This window comes from Delphinapterus leucas, chromosome 9 (genome assembly GCF_059928025.1).
Source record: "Delphinapterus leucas isolate spDelLeu-1000000601 "Yukka" chromosome 9, BTC_Dleu_Yukka2, whole genome shotgun sequence".
Taxonomy (NCBI): domain Eukaryota; kingdom Metazoa; phylum Chordata; class Mammalia; order Artiodactyla; family Monodontidae; genus Delphinapterus; species Delphinapterus leucas.
In genome coordinates, this window is record NC_143137.1 from 56,455,082 (window position 1) to 56,473,846 (window position 18,765).

General features: G+C 37.4%; 1 protein-coding gene across 11 annotated transcripts in view; it reads right to left on the minus strand.

Annotated features, from left to right (window-relative positions):
• LOC111180960 (sterile alpha motif domain-containing protein 9-like) overlaps positions 1–18,765 on the minus strand; it is a 47,707-nt gene that overhangs the window by 16,108 nt on the left and 12,834 nt on the right. For 3 of the 11 annotated variants that reach the window (XM_089917639.1, XM_089917640.1, XM_089917637.1), the window contains 5 exons: positions 17,549–17,625; positions 15,972–16,104; positions 13,530–13,859; positions 8,238–8,319; positions 6,637–6,726 (listed from right to left, as the gene is read on the minus strand). In XM_089917639.1, coding sequence (XP_089773765.1) covers positions 6,637–6,726; positions 8,238–8,313 — 166 coding nt within the window. In that variant the 5' untranslated portion in view covers positions 8,314–8,319; positions 13,530–13,859; positions 15,972–16,104; positions 17,549–17,625. The other 8 variants (XM_022585932.2, XM_022585923.2, XM_089917638.1 and 5 more) reach the window with 7 other exon arrangements.

The following is an 18,765-nucleotide window of genomic DNA, read 5'->3' on the forward strand; positions in this document are numbered from 1 at the left end:
TCTTCAACAAAGGTGTTAAGAACACACAATGGGAAAAGGACAGTCTCTTCTTTAGATAATTTGGGGAAAACTGATTTTCCATAAACAGAAGAATGAAATTGGACCCTTATTTCACTCCATATACAAAAATCCACTCAAAATTGATTAAAGACTTAAATCTAAGACCTGAAACCAAAAAACTATAGATGAAAACATAGAGAAAAAGCTTCTTGACATTGGTCTGAGCAATGATTTTTGGATATGACCCCAAAAGCACATGCAGTAAAAGAAAACATAGATAAATGGGATTGCATCAAACTAAAAAGCTTCTGCACAACAAAGAACAATCCACAAAATGAAAAGGCAACCTATGGAATGAAAGAAAATATTGGCAGACCATATCTAATAAGGAGTTAGCATCTAAAACACATGCGGAACTCAAACTACTCAATAGCAAGAAAACAAATAAACTTATTTGAAAAATAAGCGAAGGACCTGGATAGACATTTCTCAAAAGAAGACACACAAATGGCCAACAGATATAGGAAAAAGTGTTTAATATCACTGATCATCAGGGAAATACAAATTAAAACCAAAATGAGATTATCACCTCACACTTGTTAGAAGGTGAGCATCCAAAATAAAACTGATAACAAGATTTGGTGAGGATGTGGAGAAAACGGAACCCTTGTAGACTGTTACTGGTGATGTAAATTGGTACAGCCATTATGGAAAACTGTATGGAGATTCCTCAAAAACTTAACAGAACTACTACATGATTCAGCAATCTCACTTCTGACTATATGTCAGAAGGAAATGAAATAGGTATCTTGACGAGGTAGCTGCACTCCCATGTTTATTGTAGCATTATTTACAATAGCCAAGATAAAGAAACAACCTAAGTGTCTGTCAATGGATGAATGGATAAGGAGGTGTGATACACACACACACACACACATTATTCAGCCATGAGAAAGAAGGAAATCCTTCCATTTGTGACAACATAGATCAAACTGAAGGACATTATGCTAAGTGAAATAAGCCAGAAAGAGAAAGACAAATACCGTATGATCTCATTTATATGTGGACTCTAAATAACAACTCCCCCCCGCCACCCCCCACCAAACCCAAAGTTGAAATCAGAGAACAGTGGTTACCAGGTGCTGGAGTGGGGAAGGGGGATGGGCAGACTGAAAGTGACGGGGAGGAAAATGGTATTCCATGGAAATAGAAACAAAAAAAAGCTGGAGTAGCAATACTTATATCAGACAAAGTAGACATTAAAAGAAAGACTGTAAGAAAAGACAAAAAAAGAACATTATATAAAGATAAAGGGGGGCTTCCCTGGTGGCGCAGTGTTGAGAGTCCGCCTGCCGATGCAGGGGACACTGGTTCGTGCCCCAGTCCGGGAAGATCCCACATGCTGCGAAGTGGCTGGGCCTGTGAGCCATGGCCGCTGGGCCTGTGCATCCGGAGCCTGTGCTCCGCAGCGGGAGAGGCCACAGCGGTGAGGGGCCCATGTACCGCAAAAAAAAAAAAAAAAAAGATAAAGGGATCAATCCAACAAAAAGATATAACAGTTGCAAATATATATGCACCCAACATAGGAGCACGTAAATACATACAGCAAATATTAACAAACATAAAGAAAGAAATTGATACTAACACAATAATAGTATGGGACTTTTAACATCCCACTTATATCAATGGACGCATTATCCAGACAGACTATCAATAAAGAAACACTGGTCTTAAACAACACGCTAGGTGAGATGGACTTTATATATATATATAACATTTCATCTTATAGCAGCAGAATACACATTCCTTTCAAGTGCACATAAAACATTATCAAGGATAGATCACATGCCATGCCACAAAACAAGTCTCCATAAATTTAAGAAGACTGAAATCATGTCAATCATCTTGTTGACTACAACATTCTGAAACTAGAAATCAACTACAAGACAAAAATTGCAGAAACACAAACAGGTGGTAGGTAAACAATATGCTCCTAAACATCCAATGGATCACTGAAGAAATCAAAGAGGAAATAAAAAATACCTGGAGACAAATTAAAATGGAAACTCAACAATCCAAAATCTGTGAGATGCAGCAAATGCAGTTCTAAGAGGGAAGTTTATAGAATACAAGCCTACATCAGGAAACAAGGAAAATCTCAAATGAACAACGTGACCTTAGACCTAAAGGAACTAGAAAAAGAACAAACAAAACCCAAAGTTAATAGAAGGAAAAAATCATTAAGACCAGAGCAGAAATAAATGAAATAGAGACTAAAAAACAATAGAAAAGATCAATAAAGCTAGGAGCTGGTTCTTTGAAAAGATAAACAAAATAGATAAACCTTTAGCCAGACTCATCAAGAATAAAAGATAAGTGAAATATATAAAATCAGAATGAAAAAGGAGAAGTTACAACCAACAGCACAGAAATATAAAAGATCATAAGAGATTACTACATTTATATGCCAATAAAATGAACAACCTAGAAGAAATGTATAAAGTCCTAGAAACATACCACATAAGAGATTACTACAATTATATGCCAATAAAACGAACAACCTAGAAGAAATATATAAATTCCTAGAAACATACCATCTCCCAAGACTGAATCAGGAAGAAATGAAAAAACATGGACAGACTGATTACCAGTAATAAAATTGAATCAGTAATAAAAAAAACCCTCACAACAAAAGCCCAGGACCAGATGGCTTCACAGGTGACTTCTATCAAACATTTAGAGAAGAGTTAATGCCTATCTTTCTCAAACTCTTCCAAAAACTTGATGAGGAAGGAGTGCTTCTGAATTATGAGGCTAGCATCACCCTGATAACAAATCAGGCAGATACCACAACAAAAGAAAAACTACAGGCCCATATTACCAAGGAACATAGATGCAAAAATCCTCAACAAAATATTAGCAAAGCAAATCCACTAATATATTGAAAGGATCATACACCATGATCAAGTGGGATTTATCCCAGTGATGAAAGAATGGTTCAATATCTGTAAATCAATCAATGTGATAGACCACATTAACAAATTTAAGAATAAAAATGATATGATCAACTCAATACATTCAGAAAAAGCTTTAGACAATCGATTTATGATAAAAACTCTCAACATAGTGGGTATAGAGGGAACATACCTCAACATAATAAAAGCCATATATGACAAACCTACAGTCAACATCATACTCAGTAATGAAAAGCTGAAAACATTTCCTCTAAGATCAGGAACAAGACAAGGATGCCCACTCTTGCTACTTTTATTCAACATAGTATTGGAAGTCCTAGTGACAGCAGTTAGACAAGAAAAAGAAATAAAATTCATCCAAATTGGATAGGAAGAAGTAAAACTGTCCTTGTTTGCAGATAACATAATACTACATATAGAAGATCCTAAAATGCCACCAAAAAACTGTTAGAACTAATAAATGAATTCAGTAAAGTTGCAGGATATAAAATTAATATACAGAAATCTGTTGTGTTTCTATACACTAACAATGAACTATCAGAAAGAGAAATTAGGAAAACAATCCCATTTACAATTGCATCAAAAATAATAAATACCTAGGAATAAATCTGAGGTAAAAGACCTGTACACTGGAAACTATATGACACTGATAAAACAAAAACAGATGGAAAGATATATTGTGGTCATGTATTGAAAGAATTAATATTTTTAAAATAACCATACTACCCAAGGCAATATACAGATTCAATGCAATCCCTATCAAAATACCAATGGCATTTTCCACAAAACTAGAACAAATAATTCTGAAATTTGTGTGGAACCATGAAAGACCCTGAATAGCCAAAACAATCGTGAGAAAGAAGAACAAACCTGGAGGTGTCATGCTCCCTGATTTCAAACTATACTACAAAGCTACAGTAATCAAAACAGTATGGTACTGGCAAAGAAATAGACATATAGATGAATGGAACAGAGAGAACCCAGAGGAGAACCCATGCTTATATGGCCAATTAATCTACAACAAAGGAAACAAGAATATACAATGGGGAAAAGATAGCCTCTTCAATAAATGGTGTTGGGAAAACTGGACAGCTCCATGCAAAAGAATAAAATTGGACTACTTTCTCACACAACATATAAAAATAAATTTGAAATGTTTTAAAGATTTATATGAAAGACCTGAAACCATAAAACTCCTAGAAGAAAACATAGGCAATACTCTGTTTGACCTCAGTCTTAGTAATATTTTTTTGGATATGCCTCCTCAGGCAAGTGCAACAAAAGCAAAAATAAACAAATGAGAATCAAATTAAAACACTTTTGTACAGTGAAGGAAACCATCAATAAAACAAAAAGTCTGCCTACTAAATACGAGAAGATATTTGCAAATGACATATATGATAAGGGGTTAATATCCAAAATATACAAAGAACTCATACAACTCAATATCAAAAAACAAGCAACCCAAATAAAAAATAGCAGAGGACCTTAAAAGACATTTTCCCAAAGACATACAGATGGCTAACAGACATATGAAAAGATGCTCAACATCACTAATCATCAGGCAAATGCAAATCAAAGCCACAATGAGATAACACCTCACACCAATTAGGACAGTTATTATGAAGAAGAAATAACAAGTGTTGAAGAGGATGTGGAGAAAAGGGAACCCTTGTACACTACTGCTGGGAATGTAAATTGGTACACACACTGTGGAAAACAGTATGGAAGTTCCTTAAAAAATTAAAAATAGAACTACCATATTATCTAGCAATTCCACTTCTGGGTATTTTCCCAAAGAAAACAAAAACACTAATTTGAAAAGATAATCACCCCTATGTTCATTGCAGCATTATATTCAATAGCCAAGACATGGAAGCAACCTAAGTGTCCATCAATAGATAAATGTATAAAGATGATATGGTATGTACATACATACACCTACGCACAATGGACTATTACTCAGCCACAAAAATGAATGAAATCTTGCCATTTGGGACAACATGGATAGACCTAGAGGGTACTATGCTAAGTGAAATAAGTCAGAGAAGGACAAATGCCATATGATTTCACTTACATGTGGAATCTATAAAACAAAACAAATGAACAAAAATAAGAAAACAGAAACAGAGTCATATATGCAGAGAACAAATGGGTGTTGCCATATGGGAGAGGGGTGGGAGGATGAGTGAAATAGGTTAGGAAGATTAAGAGGTACAAACTTCCAGTTACAAAATAAATGTGTTGGGCATGAAATGCATAGTGCGGGGAATATAGTCAATAATAATATCAATAGTAATATCTTTGCTGACTAGATTTACAGTGGTGATCATTTTGTAATGTATAGAAATATTGAATCACTATGTTGTGTACCAGGAACTAATTATACTTCAAAAACAAACTAATAGAAAAAGAGATAAGATTTCTGGTTACCAGAGGAGATGGGTAAAGTGGCTTGAAGGTGGTCAAAAGGTACAAACTTCCAGTTATAAGATAAATAAGTACTAGGGATGTGATGTACAACATGATTAATATAATTAACATTGTTGTATGTTATATATGAAAGATGTTTAGAGAGTAAATCCTGAGAGTTTTCATCACAAGGAAAAAATATTGTTTTCTTTTTCTTTTATTTTGTATCTACATGAGATAATGGATGTCACTAAACTCATTGTGCTCATTATTTCATGACGCATGTAAGTCAAATCATTACGCTGTATACCTTAAACTTATATGACATATAAGATATGTCAGTTATATCTTAATAAACTGGAAGAAAGAAATTAAAAAGTCAGAAAAATAATCAGGGAGAAGGCTAAATATGGGTAGAAGAGGAAAGAAGGTGAAGCCATGGAGTAAAGTTAGTGCCTAAAATAACTTTTCAATTCTATATACTTGACTAGAATTGGCCTGAAAATTTCGTTCTGAGCTTCTTAGCAACCCCATAAAAAATGGAAACATAATTTGTTACATGATTGGTCAAATCCACATATATTTATGAACTGTAGGGTTAACTGTAGGGCTTGTTAGCTTTACTAAAGGAAGTTGAGGAGCAGGCCTTTAATCTAAACTGTATTTCCCCCAAATCTTTGTATTACCTTGTTCCTTACTTTGGGGGAAATCAGACGTAAACCCAGGATTTTTAGGAAGAAATAAGAAAGCTGTTATAATTTCAAGTACTTCCTGTAGTAGTCTGTCTTCATCTCTGTCACTGTCTCTGTCTCTGTCTGTCTGTCTGTCTGTCTCTTATACATATAATTTGACATTAATATCTGAGAAGTTATCAGGGAATTTTATTTTCTGGCAACTCCTTAGAGTAGATGGTGGAAGGGATCTTTGATTAATGTAAAGTACATCTTTAAATTTTCATTATATGTTCTTTCTGAAGATGCTCCTAACGCCTTGGGGGATTTCATCAATAAAAGTGCCTCTAGTTTTCCACTGCATGCATCTTTTATGGAATGTTATGACTCCTTCCTCAACTAATATAAAGCAGACTCTGTCACAGCAATGAACAGTCTAGGCTTAAAATATTTTTAGGTTTAAAATATTATTTTTGGAGTATATTTCAATTTTCTAATTGAGAAGTAGATTCCTTCCTAGTCAATAAAATGCTGCTATAGAGAGTAATAATACTATAAATAACAGATATTGTACTTACCCAGATTTTTCTTGCCAAGTTCTTCTACACAAACGAGGGAAAAACCATGTATTTCAGTGCAGGAAACAAACATCTGTGTTCTTCTTCCTACTGTGTTAGAGAAAAATACTTTTTTCACTCCAGCTTTTATGACAGTTTCTCCTCTGCTTCCACTTCAATCTGAACTCTAATCGGCTCAGAAAGGACAGTGTTTCTCAGTAATGGGTGTGCCGAAACTGGAAGGTGGGGGAGGAGGAAGCCTGCAGAATTGATTTCAGTTTCGCTTTCCTAGATATGACTTTTCTCTCTGAAATGATTTTTTTTTTTTTTTTTTTTGGTAAGCCATTATTCTTCCACCTTCTGGTGTGATTGGTTAGAAGCCAAAGGTTTAAAATCTGTTCTTTGCTTGAGAGTTTTGAGGGCTGCAGAGAGCCCAGAACTTGGGTAGGGAAGAGCTTATATTGGCATTTCACTGGCTTTCCTGGGTGGACTGTCCATCCATCTCTGTTTTCCTAAAGATAATGTAAAGGAATGGCTTTCGGGGACTTTTTGGAGCTCCCTATAAATGCTAAATTCCTCTGGGTTAGTTCTGCAGGGCAGACCAGGGTGGGACCCCTAGTGGCCACATTGCAGGGATTTTCTTTTCTAATGTCAGCCTCAGGGACAGGCACAGAACAGCCTGAGCGAAGAGTGAAGAAAATAGTGAGCATTTAAAAAATTGATATCAAGTGTTAAAATTTATTGTGTGTGCTCAGTTAGCATTTGGTTTCCACATTCCACTGTTGATTCACACTGGCTTCATATGTTTTATAAACATTTATTGGGCACATACTATGTACCAGGCACTGTTCCAAGTGCTTTATATTAATTTATTTACTCTTCACAACAATCCTCTGAGGTACATGCTATTATTATTTCCATTTTACAGCTAAAGAAACTGAGGTGCAGAGACGTTAAATAATCTCTCTCTCTCCCCCTACCTCCCTCCTTCTCTTTCTCCAATATGTACTACTGGTTCTGTTTCTCTGGAGAACCCTAATACAAACAGGTTATAAAAATTAACTTCTCTGCTGTCTCAGAGTAGTCTTATTCCCCTAGCTTATCTCATTGCTCACATTCCCTGTGTGAGGCCAGGTTCCAGATCTTCAGCATGAGCAACCTTTCTCTTCTATCCTGTGTCGCCCTCCTCACGCTGCCTCTCTGACCACCCAGACAGTGCTTTTCCATTTCTTTATTAGACTATTTCCCCCTTAAGGAGGGGAATTTTAACCTAGTTGTCCCCTCCCTTGAAACTGTAATACTACAGATATGCTGTATATCTGTTTATGTATATCTGTGCTTTATACATAAAAAAGAGCATTATATGCCATTAGGGAATTGCAACTTAAAACAATGAGATACCGGGCTGCCCTGGTGGCGCAGTGGTTGAGAGTCCGCCTGCCGATTCAGGGAACACGGGTTCGTGCCCCGGTCCGGGAAGATCCCACATGCTGCGGAGCAGCTGGGCCCGTGAGCCATGGCCGCTGAGCCTGCGCGTCCGGAGCCTGTGCTCCGCAACGGGAGAGGTCACAGCAGTGAGGGGCCCGCGTACCGCAAAAAAACAATGAGATACCAATACACACCCATCAGAATGGCCAAAATCCAGAACACTGACTCCACCAAGGGCTGGTGAGGATATGGAGCAACAGAAACTCTCATTTATTGCTGGGGGGAAATGCAAAATGGTACAGTCACTTTCGAAGACAGTTTGGTGGTTTCTTACAAAACTAAACCTACTCTTACCGTATGATCTGGTAATCACACTCCTTGATATTTACCCAAAGGAGTTGAAAATTTATGTCCACACCAAAAACCTGCACACAGAAGCTTATAGCAGCTTTATTCATAAATGTCAAAGCTTGGAAGCAACTAAGATGTCCTTCAGTAGGTGAATGGATAAATAAACTGGTATATCCAGACAATGGAATCTTTATTCAGTGCCGAAAAGAATTGAGCTGTCAAGCCATAAAAAGATGTGGAGGAATATTAAATGCATATTGCTTAGTGAAAGAAGTCAATCTGAAAAGGCTACATACTATATGATTCCAACTATATGATATTCTGGGAAAGGCAAAACTTTGGAGATAGCAAAAGGATCAGTGGTTGCCAGGAGTTAGGGAGGAGGTAAGAATGAACTGGTGGGGCATAGAGGATTTTTAAGACAATGAAATTATTCTATATGACACTATAATGGTAGATGCCATTATATATGTATTTGCCAAAACCCATAGAAGATACAACACCAAGGGTGAACTATAATGTGAACTATGGAGTTTGGGTGATGATGTGTTAGTGTAGGTTCATCAATTGTAACAAATGTGCTACTCTGGTGAGGGATGTTGATAGTGAGGGAGATTAACTTTGAACACTCTGAAAATATATACCCTCTCCCCCAGAGGGTATATGGGAAATCTCTGTACCTTCCTCTCAATTTTGCTATGAACTTAAAACTGCTCTAAAAAAATAAAGTCTATTTTAAAGAAAGGTTTTTTGTTTGTTTTTTTTTTGCTTCCAAGAACAAATTTTTACTCCCTTGGAGGTGATAGTGTCCCAGTTGAGAATGCATGATCTAGACTTGCACATATTGTTTGCCTGGATTCCTCATTACTTCACCCACCATGTTGGTTCAGTCCTGCTATTGCATACGAACTTCTTGGGCCAACTGTTTCCTGAAACGGTCCTATGGAAAGGGGAAACCAGTTATGCCTTTCCACCTGAGGGGATGGATTCTGCTGGTGAATTCTGATGTTGCCTAGCTCCCCCTCTCCTCCTGTGCTCTAGGATCTCAGTCTGGTTCTTCACCCATCAGCCCTCTCCTTCAAGTAAGCCTCTGAATAATCCTGGGATGTGGGCTGTCTCACTAGAGGACACATCCTATATTTGAGAGGAATTCTCTGGTGAAGATCAGGGGAAGTTCCTTCTCTTTTCCAGGCCTTCTTTTAAACTCTTTTATTTAAATTATTTCAATAATCCAAAGAGTGAGGATCCCTTTCTTAAGAGAAGAGTGTTCAAAGTTAAGCTCCCTGGATACTATCTGATCAATGTTTCTCTTTCAACTCATTTGGGGGTCCTTATGCTCTAATAAAATTATTATAATGTAGCAAGCACAGAAAAATGTGTCATGATCTAGAAACACTCTGTAGAATATCTCATGCTTTCATTCCATTCTCCTTCTTTTTTATAAAATTTCTCCTAGGAACAGAACCAGCAAAAGTTTTACATTCGATCATGTTCCTCTTTCTCTCAGATGAAGGAAGTATTGCCACATTATAATACCAAGAAGCCTCTTAGTCCATGAGACAGGATTTTTGCAAGTGTCCGGAGCACATTTCCCTTGTTGTTATTGATTCAGAGTAATTAGGACTGAGTCTTTTTTTTTTTTTGGTTGTTATTATTGTTCATTTTTAAGAAAGTAATATTTACAGTATATTTTTCTAGTTAAAAAGCTAATATGTGTTCAATTAAAAACATCAGAAACAACTAGAAAAAAGAAGAAAAACAAGCTCTATCTGAATCCCATCCCCCATTCATTGTTATGAACATTTTTGGTATACAATCTCTCGGTCCTTTATAGATAATCTCTCAGATAAATATTTGCCCAATAGTAGAAGCATATGCCTTATACTGTTTTGTTCTTCTACTTAGCAAAATATAGCTTCTGTTTCCCCACATCATGAAATAGACTTTTATGGCATAATTTTTTTGGAAAATTTTAAATACAAACAAAGTAAACAGGACAGCATAATGAATCCCCATGTAGTCATCACTCAGCTTCAAAGCTATTAGCTTTCTGCTATTCTCTCTTTTTTACATTCTGCTACTCTTGAGGTAAAACTGGAGTGCACATATATTAAATGTAAAATTTTGACAAACCACCCCAATCTAGATATAGGACATTTCTGTTACCCCATGTCCCTTCTCAGTTACTCCTAACCCCCTCCAGAGGAAACCACTCTGCTGATTTTTTTTTTTTTTCACCATAGATTAGCTTTACCTGATCCAAGTGTTGATATACTGGAATCATATAGAATATACTCTTCTGTGACTGGCTTCTTTTATTCAACATAATGTCATTGAGATTGGTCTAAATGTTGCATGTATCCATAGTTTGTTTCTTTTTATTGCTGAATAGTATTCTGTTTTATTAACATACCACACTTATCTAATGTCCTTAAATAGGCATTTGAGTTATTTCCATTTTTGTCGATCACACAGAAAGCTGTTATGACTATTTCTGTACAAGTCTTGTGCAGACATATATCTTCATTTCTCTTAGGTAAATAACCTTGGCAAGGAATTGCTGGATCAAATAGGTGCGTGTTTAACTTTATGAAAAACTGTTAAGCCTTTGTCCAAACTGGTACCAGAAGCAATACTCTTTAAGGCATGGTGAGTCTTTGTATCAGGCGACTCTATCAGTCAAACTGAAATAAGGAACTGGTGTAATCTCACCTGGCAAATTTAGGAATAAAGAAATAATGATACTTGGCACATCCATATCAAAAGTCTAAGGCTGCCAGACATCACAATTTTACCCCACAACACCTGTGAGTACAAGGGCTTTAGTTTAATTGGTACCCATAATATCTGGCCTGATGTTAGAACTGTCTAATATGTTCTCACCATCTTAGGAGTGGTCAGATGTGGCACTCATTAGTCAATGTTTATATTTTTACAATAGCTGTAATGAACATCATTTCAGGACTTCCAAGATGAGCCAGCAAAGCGAATCTGCTTTATACATATTGAGCAGGCAGATGGAAATTTAATACAATTGGTTGAAAGAACAAAGTAAAGTGACATTATAAGGGTCACATATGGATATTGTATCCTACTAGGTAGTTCTTGCTCCTTTGCACACAATGGATATCTTTTAAATAACTGCAGACCACATGGATATTTCCTATTAACTCTCTAACTATTACTAATTTTTTCTTTCTGGATGGACTTATAAATTGTATGCCATGACTCATTTGAATGCTACTTTCCACTTTTCTAAGACTGTAAGAACAAATTGAATCTTCCTGTGGCTATTTATACCCAATACACATCTTCAGTCTTTTGGACACATGAAGCTCCTTGAAGAGCTGACTCCATTCAGGAACTGGCTTATATCCTATGAGCAATAGATAACGCATTGCCACCTGTCCACCTGGAAGGCCCAATTTTCCCACAGGGACTAGGCATGTTTGGACAACAGAGTCTCTATTCCATAAAATGTTAAAAAAAAAAATTGGTTAAACTCAGAGCATATAGGTATGCTTTATTTACTGAAGGGTTACTCAGCTTTAAGCAGAGACCTTTGATCTTTGATGTCTGTTAAAAAATTTCTTCCTGGGAATTCCCTGGAGGTCCAGTGGTTAGGACTCGGTGCTTTCACTGCCGGGACCTGGGTTCCATCTCTGGTCAGGGAACTAAGATCCCGCAAGCCATGTGGTGCAGCCAAAAAAAATTTTTTTCTTGCCTCTTGTTACATATCGCTTTGCTAAGAGTCTTTTTGGTAACTTAAAATACTACTTACATGATTTAAAATTCCACATTGGGCGTGCATTTCTTATTATAGGTATTTCCAAACTAATATACCAGTTAACCCTTCAGAGTGATACCAAGCTTACTGTAAGTTTTTCTCTAATCCAGTCTCTTTGTTTATCTAGTCATGTGTTTTGCAGAAACATTGGAAGTATTGTTAATATTGGAAAATAGAATGATTGTTCCCTAAAGGATTTGCTGATCCAAAGGGCCTGTATTTATCCATCCTTCAGGAAGTGTTGTAACATGGCTTCACAGTGCTCAGTAGAAGCCAACCATGTTTAAAGATATTCTGGCTCTTAGATAACTCATGCATATTTGATATTCAGGAATGATATTTATTTTCTCAAATAAAAATGAAAAAATAAAAATTTAAATGGTTTGAAGAAACATTCTGGGGTATATTTGTTTTTTCATTTTATACTTAATTTAGGTATGAGTAATGAACTAAAAAATCCCTATGGGTTTGTTTTTTGTTTTTTCATCCAGTTGTTCATTTCCCTGTTTCCAATGTGATAATTAGTTTTCCAACTACTTGGAAAATATTGTTTTTATTTAAAATCATATAAACTGATGTACTGCAACATATCTACATGTGAAGATGAGTATTGGAAAAGGGGTAAACAATACAGTTTGAGAAAACTAATGTTGTATGTTTAGGGGAAAGGGCTTGAACTAGAGTGTCAGTGAATAACTTTCTTTAACCAAAGACTGACATGGAGTGACAAGGACAGCTATTATTTAAATTCAAGAAGGCCTCAGCAAACTTGGTAAAACACACCCATCTTAGATCAATAAAGCAATATTCATTTAGTGCTTCATAAAAATAAATTGCCTTTCATGACTGAATAAACAAAATGTGGTATATCCATATAATGGAATTTGTTTGACAGTAAAAAGAAATGAAATCATGATAATACAACATGGGTGAACCTTGAAAACATTATGCGAAGTGAAAGAAGCCATTTACAAATAAACACATATTGTGTGATTCCATTTACATGAAGTGTCCAAAATAAGCAACTCCATAGAGAAAGAGAGTAGATTAGTGGTTGCCAGGGGCTGGAGGATGGGGTAAATGGTGATTGACTGCTAATGCGTACAGGAATTCTTCTGGGGTGATGAGAGTGTTCTAAGATTGATTGTGCACAACTCTGTGGATACACCAAAAACCACTGAATTGTGTAACTTTATGGTATGTGAATTATCTCAATAAATTTGTCTCCTAATAAGAACCTACCAAGTGCCAGATATGTAACTTATGCTAGCCAATTTAATCCTCATCAGACACCTGCAAACAAAGTTTATTATCATTTGACAAATGAGAAAACAGGGTTCTAACTTACCTGTGTACGCTCACTTTATGGATGACTGGCACAGGTGGGCTTGCATTGTAAGCCTATTTTCTCAGTATAAGCTTCTTCCACTGGCTGTCTTGGTTCACCCTGTTTCAGAGTTCTATACTCCAGGTCCTCAGTGAGCTCGACTCACAGGGTCTCTGCGTTATCCTCTGCCGTTTGAACTGCTCTGGTTGTCCTAGGCAAACGGACTTTCCTCTGGAGATGCTCTTATCATTCTCCACAGACTTGCTCTGCCCAGGTCCGAGGCACTATCTTCTCTTAGCCAGAGTCTTCTCTCGGTAAGCTACCCACCGGCTCCAATGGGCGCCCCAAAGACTGTAAAGAGAAGCTCTAGGTTTTCTCTCCTGTTTGAGCCAGTGATTGCAGCAATTGCCCCCGAGCTCAGCATTCTACAAAAAACAGCATATGAAGGACTTCCGGCTTACCGGCTATTATTATACTTGCCCAGAGACATTGTACGTGCGTACGCGCACGTGCCCACGGGCACACGCATGTGCCCGTGTGTAACATGGAGGTGGTGGGAGGGCTTGTCTTTGTGCCATCTCACAGGGGAACAGGTTCCTTCTTGCTTTCTCCTTTATTGTTTCAATTCTCCGAGGAATTCTATCCAGGGAGATGAAATAGGGTGACTGACATCTGTTCTCCGCAAGGCTGTCTTTTTTTTTGCGGTATGCAGGCCTCTCACTGTTGTGGCCTCTCCCGTTGCGGAGCACAGGCTCTGGACGCGCAGGCTCAGCGGCCGTGGCTCACGGGCCCAGCCGCTCCGCAGCATGTGGGATCTTCCCGGGCCGGGGCACGAACCCGTGTCCCCTACATCGGCAGGCGGAGTCTCAACCACTGCGTCACCAGGGAAGCCCAAGCCTGTCTTTTTATCTCTACCTTATCTCAAAGGTTCCCCCATTATTCAAAGATGAAGACCCTTTATAACATTAAAAAATTTCTCAGCTGCCACTCCTATGATGGGAGCTGAGAAGATATATAATGATCTGAAGCTACTATACATTTGGTAACCCGTTCAGATGAATTTTGTACTCTGTCAATTACATGAGCAATTTATCTGGTCTCTGATCTATGTTCGGTTTGGAGCTATGTATTTAATTCAAGGTGAGAATGATTTGAGCAAAAAGGTTATAATGCTTTGACATAACTCCTTGGCCCATCAGTGTCTTCAACCTTTTTTTCAGTGATGGTTTCTTAATATTTATAAAGAACTTTAATATAGTTCACTGTTCTGAGGCTTACCAAGTCCTTTCATGAACATTATCTGATCAGATTTATGTTCTGGAGTGTTGGCATATTTTTTAACATGAGGGACCTTTATGTTTGGCAAGAAGCTGCATAGTGTAAGTAAAGGGGGAGGAGTTGTGATCAGGAAAACTGTGTCATAATTAAATTATGTGTCCTCTCAGCCAACCTGTTTTCCCATTCATTGTGCGTATAGGGGAATTGGACCAGAACCAGTGCTGTTCGTTGTTTGTTTTGTTTCTTCAAAAGAAATGCACATGAAACTTCTGTGTCTAAATGGGTAAAGGTGGAACTGCTCTGGTTGGAACTGGGGGAAGAATTACACTTTACCTTCTTTATTCTGTTCTGGGAAAATTTTGAACCCTAGAGGTCTCCTTATGAGTACTTACTTTCAGGATCCATTCCCTAAGGACTTTTACTTTCTCCATTTGCGGGGTGAGAAGGAAGGATCAAACTAGCAGCTTTCAGGGTGAGAACCAGTGCCCACCCCCATCTTTAGGAGGCTGGGCCTTGGCAGCATGCAGGTAGTCATACCTCCAGGGAAGGATGCTCGAAGTCCTGGCTGGAGCTCAGCAGGCTTATGCCCGGCTCTAATGTTCTTCGGGACTGAAACTACAAACCTAGCTACTTTCATTTTCTGGAACTATATTTAACTACATTAAAATTATGTAATTCTTCTCATAGTCTCTGTACAAGCTAATTGTGAAGGAAAGCCTTAAATAAAATGTTGATTAAACTTTGGAGGGTTTCATCTTTAACTAGATGTAAACTTTTGATATCATCTTGAGTTACATAGGACAGAAGTTTGCATAGCTGCATGTGGTCACAATTTTCTACACAGTTTCATATGCTTGAATTCCTGATCTTCTGAACTACATTTTACTTAGGTCTTCTAGCTTCATCTCCAGAGCCTTCCACCATCAGAAACATTCTGCACCTTGCTTGCTGGAAGATTTCTTTTTTTGAAGAACTCTGCAGTCAGCACAAGTGGCATCTGGCGATATGTATATGAAAGCACTGAGATTTCTCATTCCTTTTAGAACCATTTTGCTAGAAATGGCTTATGTACACTTGGAAGTATATTCATTTCCAAAGTTCTGCTTTAGTTTTTAGAATTAGATTTTAAAGATAGCTTTCAAAGAAAGTTGATGAAACAGATATATTTAATGATTAGAAACTTACCAGAGCTTTTCTGAAAACTTCTTCTTTTCATATCAGCAACTTGAAATAGTTCTTCAAGAGGTTCTTTAATCTCCAGCAGTTAGATGAGTTGCATTTTCTTGTGAATTTTCAGGAGTCACATCCCAGAAAGCATCTATGAGGAAGTAGATATGTGAGAAGAATAGACCTGGTCATTTCCTAGTTTTACCTGAGGGTATATTTGTTGAGAATCTACTACATTAAAAAAAAAAAAAGATATCACAGCAAAATTAAAATGTAGTTGATTGGACTGTTGCTTAGAAATTGTTTACAGGACAGATTTTCCCCTTAACTTTCTACTATAAAAATTTTCGAACATAGAAGATTTAAAAGAACATCCTTCAGCTAGATGGCATCTCTTCCTATATTCCTAAATACTGATACTTTTAATAAAAAAAAAACATTCAAAATATGTTGCAGGCATACTTTCTCTTTCTCTTCTCCCACATTCTACATTCAATGTGGAGAAAATCCTATAGGTTGCTTCAAAACAAGCATCTGATTACCAGCTACCACTTCCCACCAGCTGGTCCAAGTCCCCATGTCTCTCTCCTGAATTATAGGAGTGGCTGTCTCACGAGTTTCCCTTTTGCTGTTATTGATCCCTTTGGGAGCTTCTCAAAATAGCAGCTAGAGTGATCCTTTCAAATGTAAATAACACACCAATATTCGGTTCACTCCTTCCAGTGGCTTTCCGTTTGACTTGGAGTGAAAGCTGAGCTCCTTATTAGGAACTACAAGGCCTCATATGACCTGGCACCCTGTTACCCCTCTGATATAACATCTTAGTTTTATTTTTCCTCTCTCTAAATCTGGTACAGCTCCCTGGCTGCCTTGTTGCTCCTCACATGTGGCACCTGCTCCTGCTTCCAGCACTATACTTGTTTCCTCTCCCTGGAATGTCCTTAGACACCTGCAGGGTTCACTCCTTCACTTCCTTCAGGTCTTTTATCAAGTGCCACCTTCTCACGGAGGCACTGCTCTGCCAGCCTACTGAAAACTATCCCAACTCCCAAGGTCTCCTACCCCTCATCTGGCTTTTAAAAAAATCTAGTTAAGACTTACCACAATCAACTATTCCATTCCATATATTTTAACGTGTTTGCCTTGTTTATTTTCTGCCCCACCCATTATTCTGTGTGATTCATGAGGACAAACATTTTTGTGTGTTTTGTTCACTTATTTCACAGTGCTTAACACATAGTAGCTTCTTAACAAAAATTTGTCGAATAAATAACATATTTTCTTAGAGTAGTAAAAAATAATGAATTTTTGAAAACCCTTGAGTTAGCAGTGTCTGTGGGTCAAGGGATATTGCTCATTTCACTAGGTCAATTATTTTATGTGGCTTGAATCCCAGACTGAAATCTGGGGAACTTTCTTTTCTGTGCTACCTGTTAGGCCAGAACTAACTCTAGCTTCAATCATCTAGTCACAAAAGATTGAAACAAAGCTACAGTAATCAAGACTGTATGGTACTGGCCCCAAAACACAAATATAGATCAATGGAACAGGATAGAAAGCCCAGAGATAAACCCACACACATATGGTCACCTTACCTTTGACAAAGAAGGCAAGAATATGCAATGGAGAAAAGACAGCTTCTTCAATAAGTGGAGCTGGGAAAACTGGACAGCTACATATAAAAGAATGAAATTAGAACAGTTCCTAATACCATACACAAAAATACTCAAAATTGATTAAAGACTTAAATGTAAGTCTAGACACTATAAAACTCTTAGAGGAAAACATAGGCAGAACACTCTGTGACATAAATCACAGCAAGATCATTCTTGACCCACCTCCTAGAGTAATGGAAATAAAAATCAAAAATAACAAATGGAACCTAATGAAACTTAAAAGCTTTTGCACAGCAAAGGAAATCATAAAAAAGACAGAAAGACAACCCTCAGAATGGGAGAAAATATTTGCAAATGAAGCAACTGACAAAGGATTAATCTCCAAAATATACAAGCAGCACATGCAGCTCAGTATGAAAAAAACAAACAACCCAATCCAAAAATAGGTGGAAAACCTAAATACACATTTCTCCAAAGAAGACATACAGATGGCCAACAAACACATGAAAAGATGCTGAACATCGCTGATCATTAGAGAAATGCAAATCAAAACCACAGTGAGGTATCACCTCATACTGGTCAGAATGGCCATCATCAAGAAACATACAAACAATAAATACTGGAGAGGGTGAGGAGATAAGGGAACCCTCCTGCACTGTTGGTAGGAATGTAAATTGATACAGCCACTATGGAGAACAGTATGGAGGTTCCTTAAAAAACTAAAAATAAAACCATTGTATGACCAAGCAATCCCACTCCTGGGCATATACCCTGAGAAAACCATAATTCAAAAAGAGACATGTACCACAATGTTCATTGCAGCACTATTTACAATAGCCAGGATGTGGAAGCAACCTAAGTGTCCATCAACAGATGAATGGATAAAGAAGATGTGGCACATATATACAAAGGAATATTACTCAGCCATAAAAAGGAACGAAATTGAGTTATTTTTAACGAGGTGGTTGGACCTAGAGTTTGTCATACAGAGTGAAGTAAGTCAGAAAGAGAAAAACAAATACCGTATGCTAACGCACATATATGGAATCTATAAAAACGGTACGGATGAACCCAGTGGCAGGGCAGGAATAAAGATGCAGGCTTATTGAATGGACTTGAGGACACGGGTGGAAGGGGAAGCTGGGATGAAACAAGAGGGTGGCATTGACATATATACACTACCAAATGTAAAATGG